Below are 18,557 nucleotides of genomic sequence, written 5' to 3' on the forward strand. Positions count from 1 at the left end.
AACAATATGGAAATCAACATTTTTTTTTCAACAACATAATATACCAATCACGTTTTTTCTTAGCTCCAAAAACAACTATACTAATTCCAACCTCAATAAACCAATAATTCGAATGTTTTTAGAGTTTAGACCAACTTACGTCAAGGTATGAGCTACCAATTAGTGAAGTTACCGTGTATTCAGGAGAGAATAAACATTTATCCTAACTATTAGTATTGGTTTTGCACGCTAGTTCTAATTACCTACATCGCATCATCGAATGACCTACGTGTGAGAATTTTAAATTTAATATAACTAGCTTTGATTTTAGTTTCATTTCCACCCTGTATAGCATTATCTTCAAGATTGGTTTCGGCAATGAAAAAATATTATAAAGGTTAAATATTATCTTATAAGTTATCTATAAAGATTGCAGATAGTAGGTATTAACTATTAGTAAATTATGTATTGGTTTAATTTTCTTAAAATTGGTACTGCCTTTTTGGTACGACAAAGGTAACCTAGTACGGTTCATAAAATTAGAAGGAATCTTAGTAAAAAAATAATAAACATTCATTGCCAGAATGATGTCGCGTACCAAAATAAAGCATTCGTTTTGCATTCTGCATCCAAAATAACAAATAGAAGTTTCATGAAGTCGGTAAAAAACAATTGACATTTGCGCGTTGACTCTCACAGTTTTCGTGAGAACCGGAAGTCGAAGCCTGAGTACCTACTTGCAACGCCGGATATGTACTACGTTCAGAAATTTTATCATTCAATAATTGGCTGCTTCAATTTGTTTAATCGCGCCTAAAGGTTCTTGACCCTTTGGCGTTCTTTTCTATAATTAGCGGGAGATAATCGCATTATTTTTAATTAATTACTAAAAGGTTTGAAATTACACGGATGTTAAAGTTTTTACACAAACATAGAAGTATGTTCTCATATCTATAGGCATTTATAATACCTATTCGCAAAGAAACTGCGTAAGTCGGTGCTTATGTTTTGTTATTTTTAGTTAGTTAGCCAAGCAAAATTAGATTACACTTGCATAGTATAAAATAGGCAATAGGACAGCAAATTGTCTGCGTCTTTGCCGGTGAATCCGTATTAATTTTTTAAGTTTATTCGGACACAATGCCCAAATATCTCCATATTTGGACTCAATGATGTAAGAAATTTTTAAAAAGGTACCGTCATATTGGCCAACATTGCCCGCTTTTTATGAATAATTTCAATTTCCGCAAAAAAATTCTATGGCAACGTTAGTATTTTCTGTTAGCATATGTTTTTCTTAGATCGTGTGCATATAATGCTGTAGAAAATTTCATTATTCTTCAACATTTTATAAATTTTTTGTCTGTTTTTGAGGGCGGGTAAAGTTATCTGAACTTGTTGCCAACATTGCCCAAGTCGATTTTTGACGTAAATATGACCTCTAGCCAGATTATATTAAAGTCCAATTCAAAAATGTTGGAAAAGATGTCGTTTACTTTAAAAATCAAAGCAGTATCATGAAAGGTTCCCGACTTTAGTGGCTGGGCAAAGTAACCCAGAGCCTGTAGACAAAGTAACAATTAAAAAACGATAACGAAGTTAGAAAAGGCAAAAATGTATGGGATTGACATACGCCGCGTTAGATCACGTGGTCTATCTAATGTCAATCTCATACATTTTTGCGATTCCTAACTTCGTTATCGTTTTGTAATTGTTACTTTGTCTAAGGCCCCAGGTATTTTTTCTATTTTCATACAAATCGCATTTCGCTTTTCCAAAAGCCTAGGGTTGGTACATCTCAGTAAGATGAGCATGACTTCCGATTTCTTTTACTGCAAATATTTCGTAGTAGGATTATGTTGTAGGCAATAAAAAGATAAAAAAAGCAAAACAGAATATTGTTCAGTGACTATTTAATAAAAATAAACATATTTTTACATTTCAGTTGTGCTTAAAATTCAGCAATTTAACTTTATTTACCATGGTTCTTTCCGGGAGACCAAAATAGAAGTAATATTATTAACTATCAAATTATGTGGTAATATGAAATGTGCCAACCCTAAGCATTTTTTGATGGTGGGCAATGTTGTCAAATATAGATCGCTACATTATTGGGTAATTTTGCCCACCATTGTAACTTTTGTTTAAAACATCCTTCAGTGGTAATAATAGCATTAAAACACTCTTCAAACATTATTTTATAACATGTTATGAGTAAAAATAACCTGTGTTTTAGCCATCATGCACAAACTATCACTTGAATTTCACCATTTTTTGCCCGCAAAATCACACATGATATTCGACGAGTTACAACAAGTTGCTGATTTAAGTTAGCGACACACGCAATAGGCAGTGTTGTCATACATATAACCTATTTTACACCAAATACTATTAAATATTAATGTTGCCAAAGTATAAAGGTATTTTTGCAATTTAAAATTTTTCTTATGAATTGATTTTTGGGCAAAGATACCCCTGTGGGCAATGTTGGCCAATATGACGGTATTAGACAGTATACCTAGTACCTGTTCGGTATTATATATTAGCAGTGATTGGACTATGATGAATACCTTTAAAAACATCTTAGATCATCGCGACGACGACGTTATTAAATTCTTTCACCATACCTACTTAAAATAATATAAAATGTGACTACATTTTTATTACCGCCGGCAACGTTTCATGCCAATTCATAATTTTATAGCGTACTGCAACAATGGCTAATAAAATTGAGCGGCGAATTCGGGCTTTTACAAGAATTCTTGAAGTGTGAGTAAAGGTACGTAGGTACGTAGGTACGTACATAGGGTGTACGGAATTGTCTTCCTGCGACCTGCACTAAGGAACTTGTTACTTGATATGGACTTTATAGTTTATAATTCCTATAGACTGCTTTATTTATATCGATTGCGTACATTTTCTTGTTGTATAAATAAAAATAAAATACAAGCTAATCTTAATTATGATTAATACATACCTAATGATATCCCATAAGATTATTTTAATCTCTTCTTGCTTAGCTTGCACATACATAATATGAGTTCGTTCGTAATAATTACTGAGTGATGTTACACGTAGCACCTAACAATAATTACATTAATAAACCGTTAGGTGCTACATGTAACATTACTCAGTAATAAATAATAATGCAGTATGCTAGTAAGTAAATAGACAATATAGTTTTTATTTTTTAATCTTTCAGTTTATATCTTAGATCATTTAATGATCTAATGTTTAAATATAATTTGACAAACTTTGGCGCCTGTACATAAAACGCGGCAACAGGTGAAGTAACAAACTTAAGAGCATTTATGACTTGTTCCTAACTTGTTATAGGTACTAGTTACTTTTTGTAGGTTCAGAACAATAAAAATCTAAGTCGATCTATTAAAAACATTTCCTATTTTTTTTTCTATGCCTTCGAGTTTCTATCGGACATTCTATTACTAATCGTTACTGATAGGTGTAATACATATTTAAATTTAAACAGTAGGTAGGTACCTACATGTGTTTTTCTATTCTTTGTAGTTTTTACCTACACCCAGCGGTTTAAATTGTTTACTCCTAATATTATGATGTCATGAACGAACTTTGAATTAATGAAACAAGGCAGGTATGTATCAGCTAGGTAGGTATAATGACAACGGACATAAAGTATTTTCAATTTTGTATCGGTTATTATTCGTTATACGATCAGCAGATATAGGTACATAGGTACCTAATATTATTATTACAATCAGGCATAGGGGGCATAGGTACTTGATCAATATTTCCTTATATTTCAAGTGGACTTGTTATATTATCTGTTAACTTCTGTTCTATTAATATCTCAAAACCCTTCTCAAATATTTCAATGTCAATAACCTAGATAAGGAATTGAATTGTTTTATAACGTATTGTCCAAACTCGACCGAAACTAATTACGTAACGTTTATCACCATCCACCTGATAACAGCGTGACATACCTTTTATCTATTATTAAGTCACTTTTACGATGTCATTGAGTTTACGACGCCCCTTTGAGAAGTACACCTGTATCCCGAGACGTACAAAAAGCGTCCTTGGGACTATTGTTGTTTCGAGGGTTTGCGCGCCAAGTGACTGCCAAAATCGGCGCACGCCGCGATGCGCGGGAAACGAAGCGTCAGTCGTACTTGGTCGGCAAGAACGCGCGCACGCCACGCCGGCTTTTAGGTTAGGTTTGGCGCGGTTTTGCTAGCCAGGTGCTCTCGCCGCCCCCGCACTCCCCTACTACCTGACAGCTGTTTTCTCTCGGGAGATTATTAGTCAGATGTTTCTCTGAACCAGTCGGAGCTCACCTGACATTTAAGCATGGCTGCTAACGGACGTACACCGAAGCAAAGGAGGTTGGAAATAGCAGCAGGGATGGCTCTGAGGAACACGAATACGCCTAGAAGGAGACGCGGTAGCTGCAAATGTTTATTTGGAGCTCCGGACAGGGATGAAACGCGCCGTTTGATGGCGGAACAATACGCCAGGGATAGGAAGCGCTTCATACGGAGGTTTAACTTTGACATTGAAACTGAGTGTGCGTACAAGCCGACGAAATTGGATTCGCCTGTGAAATTCAGTGAAGAAAATAAGGAAAACGGTAGCCCAAGGACTGGTGTGGAGGCGCTAGCTTGTGTGGAGAATACGGATTTGCGGCTGGGGTCCCCGTCGAGGCGTAGCAGTGCTGGTAGCTCACCAAGGACGCCCAGAACTCCTAGGACGCCTAAAGCGTCTAGGACTCCGCGGACGCCTAAAACCCCAGCGTCTAGGAGACAGCTGCAAATGACAGGTTAGTTACAACTTTTTTAACAAAATAAAATATGAAAGTTTAAGATATTATGTACCTATTGTGTAGTCATTTATATTTGTTCAATAAAATAAAACATTAAAATATCATAATAGTGGTTTGTAATGTTTAATTTTTTATTTTATCAAAGAACATAATATTATAAACATATGTTTTTTTGTTAGATCGATTACGTAATCAGCAAAAAAGCAATATTTATGAGAAATATTTGCAATATGTATATTAATAATTAATATTTATGTATCTCCAATAAGGAGTAGGTACCTAGTAGGTACATCATATGAAAATCGACATTTACCTAAAAACCGGTTAAAATTTATGGCAGTGTGTTATTTCCTTATTCAATGTGGGTTACAAGATTGTAAATTACACCTGCTTTTTACAAATATGTACTTTTTTTAGGTACGTACCTACCTATTATGCGGTTTGAAATATGAACATAAGTTTTTAACTCACCATAGATTTTAATAATGTAGGTAGGTACATTGGTTACCAAGAATATAAAAGATACCTTTTTAGTTAAGGATTAAGATAAATCGAAAAGCTGAATTAATATTCCTTAATTCTTTCATAAATTTTAAACCATATTAGCGCCTACATGAGAAAATAATTGTGTTAAAAAAATTATATTGTTAAGTTTATGAAATAAACAACAGATGATCAATTTGGCACTTGGCACAAAGACTTGTCCTTTTTAATATCTTAAAACCTTTTAGATATAGATTACGAAGGTATATAGAGTTAAACATATAGTCAGATATAACTGTTAAACCGTGTACCATGTTACCGATTTTGATAGACCTATCTACTACGAGCAAAATATAAAACGATACTTATTCCCTTACAATACGGCACATAATCGCGTGCAAACAAAATGGATGCATTTAAAACAAGCTCTTTATATGTAATGCAAGTCAACCATTATCATAAAGACAATCGACTCGCGGGTCTAAGTTCATTGCATCTTACGGATAAACAATTGTTGGTAAATGAATTTTATTTAATGTTTCTGTTAAGTGTTTGATAAATTATCTAATTATTTGTTATGTGTAGTTTTGTTTATGTTATACAATTACGTAAAAAGTAAAAACAGTTAAATTTATTTTAATGCAATTACAGTTTTGGATAGTGTCTAGTATGTAGTATCTACTATCTAGGTAGTATTTTGTGAAATTAAGAGCAAATATTAAAACTATGTATTTACATAGTGTGTGTGTATTACTTTTGGGTCATAATAAAAAAAAATTATGCCAGAATGAAATTCAAATTTATAAAAATCGTTCAAGTGCGAGTCGGACTCGCGATACTACGGGATCCGTATAAAAATAAGCTAAAGATGGAAATCTATAATAATAATCTGTTTTCTTCATTCCTGCGTCAATTAACTACCTAATTATGAAAGAAAAAAAAGTACTATGTTAACTGTATTTCAAAATCTATTCGATAAATTATTGTATAAAATACCTAACAAAAAAAGGACTTCCATATCCGCCTGCCACTGAGTGATTTAATATAGTGAAACCCGGATTCTAGGGCTTAGTGTTTGACACTTCCATCCCTTTGTAAGCCAATTAAAACTGACAAGAATATCTTTTAATTGATGGAGATTTATGTTGTTTTAAGTATAGTATTATTCATGTATTTATTAGATAATTATACTTACATCTGTTTTCTATTTTCATACTTTTATTTTTTAGACGTATGCAAGTAGGTATTATTAGGTACCAATGCTTTCTTATTTAATTTCAGTAAGCTTTATTTTCGGGAGACAGGGTGGACCATTAAAACACTGTTTTAAAAATTAAACGATAATAATTAAACACCTGAAATATTTTAATATAATTATATATTAATAATTATATTTATATTAATATTTTAATATAAATATAATTATTTTATCTTACTTTTTACTAAAATTATATTAACAATTTCCCCTAAAAACTCAATAAAATCTCTTTTGATTTATTACAACACATTGTTGATAGATATCTTGAAATAACGAATTAAATTTATATCCGGGTATTAAAAAAGTCAAGCTGCGGGATCTTCATAGTTCGTAAGTTTCATGCGGGCTACGTACCTACCAACTTTTTACATTGCAGCCCACGTCGCGGGCAGGAGCTAGTCAATCCACATGTTAGTGTCACAATGTATTCTCGTTTCCTCACACTGATAGGAAGGCAATTAAATCGAATTTGGTAATTGTGATTCAATCCATGGCCCAATCGGGTTCAATCACCTGTGACGTCATCTAACAACATATGTTTTTTTAGGACCTTAATACCTGGAAATAAAGGCTATATTCGGAGATGAAATGCCATGTCACTGCGGAGATGGGACCGATTTATTGGGGTAATGACCTTGGTGAAATGTGGCGTAATTGTCTATGGGGTTTTTTTGACTATCCATGGTGTGTAGGATTATATAATATAGGTAGAGATAGATATATCTCGGTGTTATTTTTTGTTAAGCATGTTGTTATTATTACGAAAATAAAATCGACTTGTAATGTATTAAAACAGTAAAATAAAAGACAAATTCATAGTCAGTTCAACACATTTTATATATATAATTTGTATATGTATGTTAAATGCCTGTATCATACGAATTTGTTACTTAAAAGTTTTAAACTAGTGAGAATTGAGATAACACGACAAAACAAAACTAAGTATTTCAACAACCCTAAAAAACTAAACAATTATATCTGATATCTCTATCAAATTAAAATCACTGTTATATAAAAGTAAAACATCGATATGATAATTTTGTTTTTCTACATAAAATAGGACAGATCAATAAAAACACTATAAATTTTAATTGATTAAATATTAAAATTAACACATTGCGAATCTGTTTATAGTTTGTTAATTATTCAAAATAACTGTATAATAAAAAACTACCTATTCTAATAGTTTTAATAATATACATGTTGGCATTAATTTACATGACTTTTACATAATATAAGTCCTACAACACAAAAGGTGATGATTTTGTACCAACCGAAGTCTACAATTCAGTGATCTAGAGTTCGAATTACGAAAAAATAAAAAATAAATTATTAAACCATCTCCAAATTCATTTAAAGGTAAATATTTACTAGAATGTCATCGTAAACTTTATTCACACAATGTCAATCAAGAAACTAAATTTTTTAATTTATTTCATTTTCGTGAACTAAAAACTTATTTAATTAATTACATGAGTAATGACAAAATAATACAAATAACTCTTTCTGTCGCAGTCGGGTAAAATTCCATGTATTTTATTTATTTACCTTTTATCAAGCTTATCAGCTTCGCAAGCATTTACTTTGCACCAAATATTTGTAGTTCTTATCAATTTTACTGACCTTAATATGATCCAGACATCGCGACGTCAAATGCACTAGCCATATCCTAGCTCTGATTAAAAAGTTTGTTCGTATGTTTATTACCTTAAAAATACTTGATATTTTACTCTTAGTCTTAGCACATAATATAGGTTATTAATGTAGTTTGTATATTTATTGCTTATTTCAACCCCAATTATTTTCGGGACACCTGTTGGTGTAAAATTCAAATTAGTTACAGATAGATAGTAGCTTTTATAAATTAACAGTTTAACAAGGAAATGAACCATCACAAGTATTTATATTACTTATGATTAATTTATCATCTAAATCAGCGTCCATACAGGTAAAGCTGACTGATTCAGTGGTAAGGTCTTTCTCAAAAGTTTTTTTTTAATCCCAGGCAAAACCGGGTATTTCTACATAGTATGTAATGATTTGTAAGTAAACAAACAACCCAAAGGCACGCTTGTTAATATCGAATACGATTTAAGTAAACACGATAAACATACAAGATAAACAGACACACAAATATCGCCGTGGGTGTGCCCCACTTGACATATATTGCTAAATTGTAACACTAGGTGTGCATGCGGCTTCACTTGCATAAGAAAAAATATATTTCCTGCATATAAATACTTGGTCTTGAGTGAAATGAGTGATTCTCAACACATGAGAAAAATTGGTACCAGATACCTTAAATTAAGTTTACCCAGCTAGCTAAAATATTATTTTATAGGAACAATTTGAAATTTGAACTCCTATTGATTTTTGTAAATTATGAAAAAAATGAACAAACAGAGAAAATAATTTAAAGATCTACTATTTAAAATTTTCCTTTGTCTGTTTCAATTTGAATTATGTAAAAAAAATAACCTACCTAACGTTTTGTTTTCAAATACCTCAACGAATATGGTGGGATCTGAGTCATAGCAGGTTCGATTCTCGTGAGTCACGAAGGTGTTATGTCATCAGCATGTACTGACATGTCCGAAATCGAACCGATGACCCTCTGAGGAAAATTAACTGATATGTCATCAATTTGATATAAAATTATCGGCTGGTACGTAATACAGTATATAAAAGGTATTTCGTATTATCTAAAATCCATGTATCACCTATAACTGATAAATATATAGATATATAGTTAAATATTACCTGGATGTACATAATAATATATATAAATATATAATTTTCAATACAGATTATGTAGAGCCCAACATAATATTGTTACTTACTTTTGCTAACTAACCTATGGAGTACTCCTAGAATCGAGGTGTTGCAGGAAGAAAAAAAATTTAAAAAAACATTACTCTACTATTATATATACCTATATACCTTTATATATAAGGTATATATACCTTTGTTAATAATATATTTAAATTGTCCGAGTATACAATGCAAAACCTTACAAATTTTATTATTTTTTGACAAAAAAAGGTAGATTTAATTTCCTTTGTTCATCTTACGTCCTTTTGATCTCGTCTCCGCAATATTGGAATAGTAGAATAGGAATAGAATTTAGTAATTTCAATGAACGGTCTATCCTTTTGTGAAATTTCATCTAATTTCGCTTAGCCTCTGAGGCGTCACTAAAATGTAATTCGAGCAAAATATTTTAATGGAAGTTCCAGAATGGTGGATGAAAACTTGGGAGCTTAGAATTCCGATTCAAATTTTAGCTTTCTAGATGTGTTTGAGAATATTATTCTTTTATCATTTCTTTTCATAAAAAAAACCCAACAGCAATATTAGAGTTAGAGGAAAATAAAACAGCAATGCCTATAATTAACTTGTGGTGCGTATTGTACAACTATTAATATAATTTTTTCTACCATGTACTGTCGTAATTTCTAACTTCAATATACAAAACTAACATGTTCTACCACGTAATTATGGTATGATGCCATCTAAGAGCAACGACCTACCACTTTTTACTGCTGTAGATACAAGTGTTTTTATGTTCGGTAGTCGGGAGATATAAAATTCGACGTAATATTATCCTGTGAGTCAGTCATTTTTTTATATTTCTTATTATAATTAACATTGAAAAAATTATGGGGCTTGAGTCAATGTACTTATAATAAGTACCTACCTACCTATGTAGTAAATTTAAAAAAAAAATGATAAAAGTTCATGATTATTAAAATGACGTTTTGACGTTTGAAAATTCGCGTAAAGATTTTAATAAAAAGCTCCAGTCGGCCAAAAACGTTTTAGTATCTCGCAATTTCAACCAAAGTAACTAACCCATCCGCCCCCCTAGCCAAGTGGCTTTCTGTTAGCGTAGCGTTCAATAGAATAGACTACGAATGTATGAGATTGACGTAAGCTGTAGATACGCGTATCTACAGCGCTAACAGAAAGCCACTTGGCTAGGGGGGCTGGTCAGATCGTAGAAACTAGAAATGGTCAACAAATAACAAAAAAATCAAACTAAAATCATTTGCCTATTTGCTTACGATGAAGTTAAACAGATGATACAACAAAAAAAAAAACATTTGCATAGATAGTTCTTCCATGTCTAATTTATTACACGGAATATCCTTGAAACAGCCGCTTTAAAATAGGTCTACAAAAGAATAATTTTTTAAAATTCCGTTGTTCCTTCGAGCGAAACGAAGCAAGGAGCGTGTCGGTGGGAAGCCGGGCTACCGTGCCCTATGGGAGAATACTAATGCTCTCCTCCCATTGGCTGGTCTGATACAATTCTTCGCTTCATGGACTTTACGTTATTTTAAAATTTCCAAAGCGTCTGTCAGAACAAGAGAAAAAGAACGCCTACAATATTTTTGGCTCCAATTTTCGAAATTGGAATACACAGCGAACGTTTAAAAATTGTTATTGAACATCGGAATGTTGGCCAATAGCCAGCATTAAATGTTGCAGTGGACATTCTAATTCTAAACTTTTCAATTTCGAATGTTTTCGTGTTTGCGCTGCTGAAATAAATTACGCGTTCAGTTTAAAAACAAAAGAATTCAGGCGTTCGAATTTTAAATTTCGGACGCGTTCCATGTTAGCGGGACCTCAATCAATTTTAGTGAACACGGAACGAATTTCGTGAAAGCGCTTACGCTTAAGAATGATCTCACGCAACCAAAAAACTTTGGTAATGACAAGAATCTTAATGTACATGTTCCAGTGAATTATTAGTGCAATTTAGTAATCGTACATGACACATTGATTGATTTGTATGACGTCTTATTTATTTATTACGTATACTGTCACAATTTATTAGGCCGCGTTTTACAAATTGAATAGTAAGATTTCCCGTGCATGTATCTCATACGCTGTATGGATGAATAGGTGACAGGTCTGCCTATTATTTCATGACCGATGAGGAGCTGTCAAGGGAGGGACTGTAATGAAAATGCAATGTAATCTGAGCGATTTGTACATGGGCTCTAGTCAAGTTTGGAACGCATTGAATCGCGTGTCGACGGAACATAATCGGAATTCAAATTTTAATTCTATTTTTTTAATGGCCCTAACTCACTTGACATTTCACTCTACATTATATGACAGGTTGTCATGTGTGAATATCTGTCAAGTTAAATAAGAATGAGTGACATTAGTCGTGTAGGTACTGTGGTCGTGTAGCACGACCATTTTAAGTTTTAAATGCACAGATAATGTTTTATTTAAAAAATTCAAAATTCGAATTTCGAATGTAATTCTGGGTGTTATCATACAAAACGGTGGTATTCTAAATTTAAACATTTCCACAGAGCACAAAATAGGTATATGGAGTATAGAAAATCGGTTCAACGACCGACCGCGTTTATACAAGGAGTTCCTCATTTCTTGCGATAACATATCGTATCGGAAAACCGTACTGACAGTTTTCCAAGTCAGTATGGTCAACACTCGACATACATAGATGATAGAACTATTGAATAAATAAGTACCTAGTTGGTACTTATTTATCACCAGATTTGTGCAAAAAAAGTATAGATATAATATGCATTTAAAAAGTGCAAAAAAAATATATAAATTGCATTTATTTTTATTTGTACGTTCAGCACATTATGTATATAATATGTTTTAATTGCGGATGTCATAATGTAAGATTTATGTATACGCTGGAATCTATTTTTTTGGAAACTAGCATTAAACGTTCTTAGATACTTACGGTTTAAGGGTAAAAAATTTCAATATTCTGCGATTTTTTCTCTCAAGGAGAAATAAATTCCTTACACTAGAAGGAGAAGCATATTATTATTTAGGTACTATTAAAAATAATTACTCTGTTTACAATCTGTGTATCCAAGTATTGATGTTATTATTCAAAAATATTCGTATCTGCTTAGCATAATACGAATATACGATACATGCCGGGCCAAATACAAGAAACACGGGTTGTTCACCTTAACGGTGCTAGTAAATCGTATACACTATCTTTCGACTTTGTTTGGTATTTAATTCGCATGTGTGTAAATAAAGATATAAAAATTTTAGTAAAATTGTAAAAAAAATATTTTTTCTTTAGCCTGGTAAATATTCGAAAAAATATTAGTGTTCATTAAAAAAACTTCAAAATTTCCATAACTGCATAATATTGCAAATCTGGTAGCTATAGGAATAATGTAACAGAAATACAGAAATACTTTATTTAAATTATGGTGCTAAATACATAGGCATGCATGTATTTGATAAAAAACTTCGTACTCGTAATTTATATGTTTAAAAGTTCGAAAGCTAGTGTTATAAATCCTTAAAAAGTATAATAATAAGGAGATTCTCTGATGGATTTTGCTTACAGTCAAGTAAGTAAAGTTAGTAGAATGCCGAATCGAAAATTAACCTGCAATCAAACTCAGGTCTCAGTTTTAACCCGAACCTCTCAAAAAACCACCGCCTCCTTAGTACAGTGGTTGACGCGTGAGCGTGAGCGACCGAGGGGTACTGGGTTCGATTCCCGGTGGAGACGAAGAAAAAAAATTTCTCGGTCGTTCAGGACACAGAAGGCTGATCACCTACTTGTCCCTAAAGAAATTCGATCAGTGAAACAGATGTATGCATCTGCCCTTTACCCCAATAGGGGACACGGGACTTCACTTTTTCTCAAAAAACCACACTACTGTACCAAAAAGCTCAATTCCTTTTGATCCAATCGAAATTAAACCACTCCAATACATTGCAATTTACATATCTTAAACGCTGATTTATTTATTCAAATGTAGAAACGTATCCCACACCCGGCTCGAAGGACCATAAAATTGGACACAGGTAAAGGAAAAAGTTTAATCTTGTTTAAATAAGCACGGACGCGGCCAAGCGAGTGTCGGTGTTATTTTTAATTATTAAATTTAATCATGCGTCATTTTCAATTAGGTGAAAAATGTTTTTTTTCTGTGTGAGACTTTTTTGGTAATTGTGTTTTTTTTTTTGTAATTTGTAATCCCGTGATATATTTACTGACAATTGAGGCATATTTATGGAAGGTTCTGATATGATAAAACAAAATAAAATATTTATGGTAAAATTTAATTAAAAAGCTTGATAGTTTTCAAACATACTCAAAGATGCGTGCTTGTTATCTTTTTATAACCACTCTAATAACTTCCTGCGTTTATTCCCGATATAATTCTCGAATACATTAGCTCCTAATTCAACCTATTCCCAGATTATATATCATAAATACCTCCAGGCTGACGTCACATGTCTGTCCCTAAAAATTATCCAGGTATTTAGCTCCTGGCAGTAAATTATTTAAATACGTGCGTGCCACTGCTCCCATAATGTTCAATATTTTCGATTGATAAAATATGTTTATAAGAAAACAGTAGAGATAACACGATGTGGTTTAAAATTCCTTGAATACGATGTTAGATATCAAAATTCTACCAAAATGTGTAAAGTACCTAGATATGAAATTTAATAATTAATTAAACTAGGTACATAATAATAAATTAAAAACTTCATAAATTTAATAATTAAAAGGTTATTGGAAGAAATTAGTATCTACAATCGGTATATTATAAATTATAAGTTAAAGTCTTTTTAACCCTCAACGAATTCTGATTGAAACCATTTAGCTGTAAAATACTAAATAAAATAACCATGAATCAATAAATAAGAGATTTTTCATAAAATCAAGATGTAAATATAAATAAATAAATACTTTCAGGACAATTTTTCACACACGGCACGATCTGATCCCATACCAAGCTTTCGCTTGTGTTATGGAAACCAGATGGCTGATAAACATACATACATAATTTTAAATAAATACTTATATGTATAGATATTCAACACCCAGACACAGAGCAAACATCTATGTTCATCTATGTAAAAACAGCTCAACAAATCTAGAAACAGGAATACCATCTAGTCTAGTCTAGATATCGTTTCTCGCCATTTATTATGTTTAGGTTTTAATGAGCTTACTTGAGATTTATATTCAAAAAGGTTAACAAACCTTGCGTCTGAATAGATATAACATTAAGGAAAGTATTTCATTAAATTAACTCAATTTACATAATATTAGAATCAGAATTTTAGGGTTCAAGTTTATTTATATGGTTTTGAGGGTAAAACTCAATTTAGGTTACAGTGTGACCATCTTTTCTTCAAATTATAAACTACGTATATTTAACATTAATCCTCAACTTTATAATCCGGGATAAAAGTAGCTCCAAGTTAGTCCGCCAGTGAGTCTCGTAAAAACAGTCGAGCCGTTCAAGAGATTAGCCGGAATAAGTAAACAGATAAACATTTTATTTGTTTTTTTTTACAAGTGCTGATTATAGTGTCTTAACTACGTTAAAATAAGCTGTTAGAAACACCTAAACTAATTTTATTTACACAAATGATCACTGTATAAACATTTCCACACAAAAAATATTAAAAAGTATGCAATCAATTCTACAAAGATATCATTAACAGACGGTTACATTGATTGTAACTCAGCGTTATTTCTCGGAAGGTTGCAGGTTCGATTCCAACTAAATACATTGATTACTCCAATTGTAATACTTATTTTCTCGTGTTGTGATTCGGGGAATGTTTCTTTTAGAATTTTTACTTAGAAATTATAAGCCAATAAATACTTAGTATTAATATAAATCACTATTATGTTTAAATGTGTGGATGTTTGTTCTTCAATCATGCTATATTGGATGTATTGATTTTGATGTAATGTACTACACAGATAGCTTGGATTATTGTATTTCTGATCCCGTGTAATTAATTTTCATACTTTTGAACCGGTCAAGCTGGGGCGGAGTTAATTATAATCGGCATACATACAAAAAAAAAAAAAATACAAAATGTTTAAAAACATGAAAGACATTTGATTGATTGAATTTGTAAGGGAATTAATAATAGCTATATTACATCTGTTAGGTATACCTCAGCCTCTAAGGTATAATTTTTTCTCAAAGTTTATTAATTATATGTTATTTTGTGTCGTACTTCGTTGCAGTAAAATATACATGATGTATATTTTGAACGAAAACACATAAATTTTGCGGCCAAAGATACTACGTATAACTTTAAAATTCATAAAGTCCCATACAATTAAAACGCATCTCAGTTACACCGTTCAAGCGATTACCATAAACAAAACAGAAACGAATAAAAAAACAAAAAGAAAAAAAAGAAAAGCGCGCCAAATCATAACTTTCCAAGAACGTATTACAATATTTACCATCCGTAACAGAGTAAAAAACCACATATAGCATTGTCGCTGTTGAAAATAAAAATAAAAACGGACCAACAAAGTAACGTGTAACTCAGGTAGCGGGGTTCAATAAATACACTTTATTTTTTGTACTTTTTTTTCAATATGTCAGCCGGGCCGCGGAACGAGTTCTATCGCCGTCTCTTTCTGACGCTTAGATGTGTTTTTTTTTTAATTAAAAGTGACGTTAGCTGCAATGATTTAGTGTAAATCGAACGTTGACTTGTTTCGATTTTTATTTAGCTGTAGCTTGTGTGTGATGAGCTTTTTCTGATGCTTTTGAGTGTTAGTTTTATAGCGTTGATAGTTTTTTTTACTGTAATATGAATTATTGGGTCTTTAATGTTTTTTTTTTTATAATAGTTTTTCCTAATTTCATATGAGAGTTCAATCAACTGGATGAAATTTCATTCAAATAAAAATACCAAGGACTGAAAGTAAAAATTTTATCATAATATTTTGTTCAATAAATAATTTACTACTTATAGTGTCAAATATTGCAATTCTAAGTAAAGCTGAATTCCTTGATTAAAATGAAAAAAAAAATGTAGACCGTATTTTAAATAAAAAAATTATGGTAACACTACCAAGATTTCTTTTGAAAAACTAATATTTTCTTTGTACTTACTTTAATACAATGAGACCAATCTATTCCCATCGATATTTTGAAAAACCTTTACAAGTAATAACAAAAACATTACGCAAAATCCTTGCCTCGTATAACAGTAGGTATTCATATTACAAAAGGCGGGTTCGAAAATAAAAACCAATTTTAAAACGTATTTATAAGTCTTTAAGGTTTATTTTCAAATGTAACCTTATCGATAATCTTATCTTATATCTGATTCACACGTATAAAATTGAAATACATTGTAATATTTCACTTAGTATTGCTTGAACGTAAGTTTGTGTGTTGAATATGCGATCGTAAAATACAAACGTATAGAAAACAATGTGAAATGATTTAGAATAAAAAATACTAAACCAATACGTGATGTTTTTGTTGTGGTTATGATATTTTGACAAAAACGAGAATTATAAAAAAAAAATGAATCTATTTGTGAAAAATGACTAGAAATATAAAGTAAAAATCCGTGCAAAATATCATATTCATAATGCACCAAATGTAGAAATAAATTTGGACAATATTTTCTTCATTAAATTTTTTAGTTTTAATCCCACTTAAATAAAATCAATAAAAATACAATCCATAAAAGTCATCAAATTAAATCAACCTTCCACTAAAAAATGTTTTTTTTTTATACAAAATTTATTGTTTATCAACACAGGAATGTTTCGATCAGCAATTAATTTTAATGCATTGGTATTTTAGGGTACAAATTTTTACGATACAAAAAATGAATACTAAAATTCTAAGTCCGTTGACTTTTAGATGCAGTGGTTTCGTTGACCTGTCTGAATAGAAAATATTACGGAGAAAAAACGTGTGTTTGTATTTGTATAGATAAACATACAACAATTTGTATATGTAAATAGGAATAATTTAAAAAATTGAGAGGTTTTAGATACATTATTTACTACTTACTATTTTTTTATACCTATGTATTTACTTGTGCTGAATAAAGTGTATTTATTATAACCTTAATTTTTAATTAAAATTCTACATTCTACAGTTTATTCAAATCGATCCCTTTTACTTATATATACCTATGTATAAATGAAATGTTATTTTTAACTTTGATTTATGTATATTTTTAACTAGCTTCCGCCCACGACTTCGTACATGCATCCCCGTTTTTCCCCGTTCCCGCAAGAATTTCGGGAAATCCTTTCTTAGCGGATGCCTACGTCCTAACATCTACCTGCATGCCAAATTTCAGCCCGATACGTCCAGTCACCAGTGGTTTGGGCTGTGCGTTGATAGATCACTATATCCTCATCACTATACCTTTGAGTTTTATATATATAGATTTTTATACTGTTTTATATATATTTAGAATACAATAATTAATCTATTTTTCTTCTTTTCAGATTATTGGACGTTACGGAAGCACTCGGACCCGGCATCGGACAAAGAAAACTAGTTAAAAATAAAACCTCTAAATTATTAAAGATAAAGATATTATAAATATTTAATATTAGTATAGAAATAATAAATTTAGATTATTATTAAAAATTTACTAAAAATACTAAATTTTATTAGAGGCTTTTGGCAATTTTGTAATATTTGGCCCATACCCTATAAAAAGGGAATTTTAAAGGTGTAGGATTTAGTTAATTTTTTATATCGAATGATCTCTACATAAAGATGTTATTATAAAGTGTTATTTAACAATCGAACCCTAGACTTTTCGAAGTGTGAAGCGTTGTTCGTCTTTTTTATGCACTTAATATTATAATTTATTTTTTAGTTAAAAACTTCCGATTTCTGTCATGTGTTGAATACATGATTACAGAGGTATCTAAATTAAATAAGAAATGCCTTTTTATTCATTTTTTTTAAGTAGAAACATCAATAAATCAAATAACTTGTAGCCATATAAACTCCGTCTATAGTCCAAAATCTGCTTTCCATTGCTGTTAATTTATATCAATACTTTATAACAAATGAAATCAAACAGGCAATGTACTTGAAATCATGTATTATGGTTTAGTATATTTTTTTCATTTTACCATCTTAAGCTAAGGCAATGAACACAATATAGTTGTTACATTTTTTTGTATAATAAATAAAAGAACAATACAATTTGACACTTATGTAGAATCTAGTCTATGATCTCTGC

At 31.2% G+C, this 18,557-nt stretch overlaps 1 protein-coding gene across 1 annotated transcript; it reads left to right on the forward strand.

Moving 5' to 3' along the window:
• Positions 1–4,101: 4,101 nt before the first annotated feature.
• On the forward strand, positions 4,102–18,333 carry LOC123701292. The gene is made up of 2 exons (XM_045648713.1): positions 4,102–4,780; positions 17,806–18,333. Exons 1-2 carry the CDS (start codon positions 4,312–4,314, stop codon positions 17,856–17,858), a joined length of 522 nt encoding a protein of 173 aa, XP_045504669.1. The 5' UTR covers positions 4,102–4,311; the 3' UTR covers positions 17,859–18,333.
• Positions 18,334–18,557: the final 224 nt, after the last annotated feature.

Source organism: Colias croceus, chromosome 21 (genome assembly GCF_905220415.1).
Source record: "Colias croceus chromosome 21, ilColCroc2.1".
NCBI classification, from domain to species: Eukaryota; Metazoa; Arthropoda; class Insecta; order Lepidoptera; family Pieridae; genus Colias; species Colias croceus.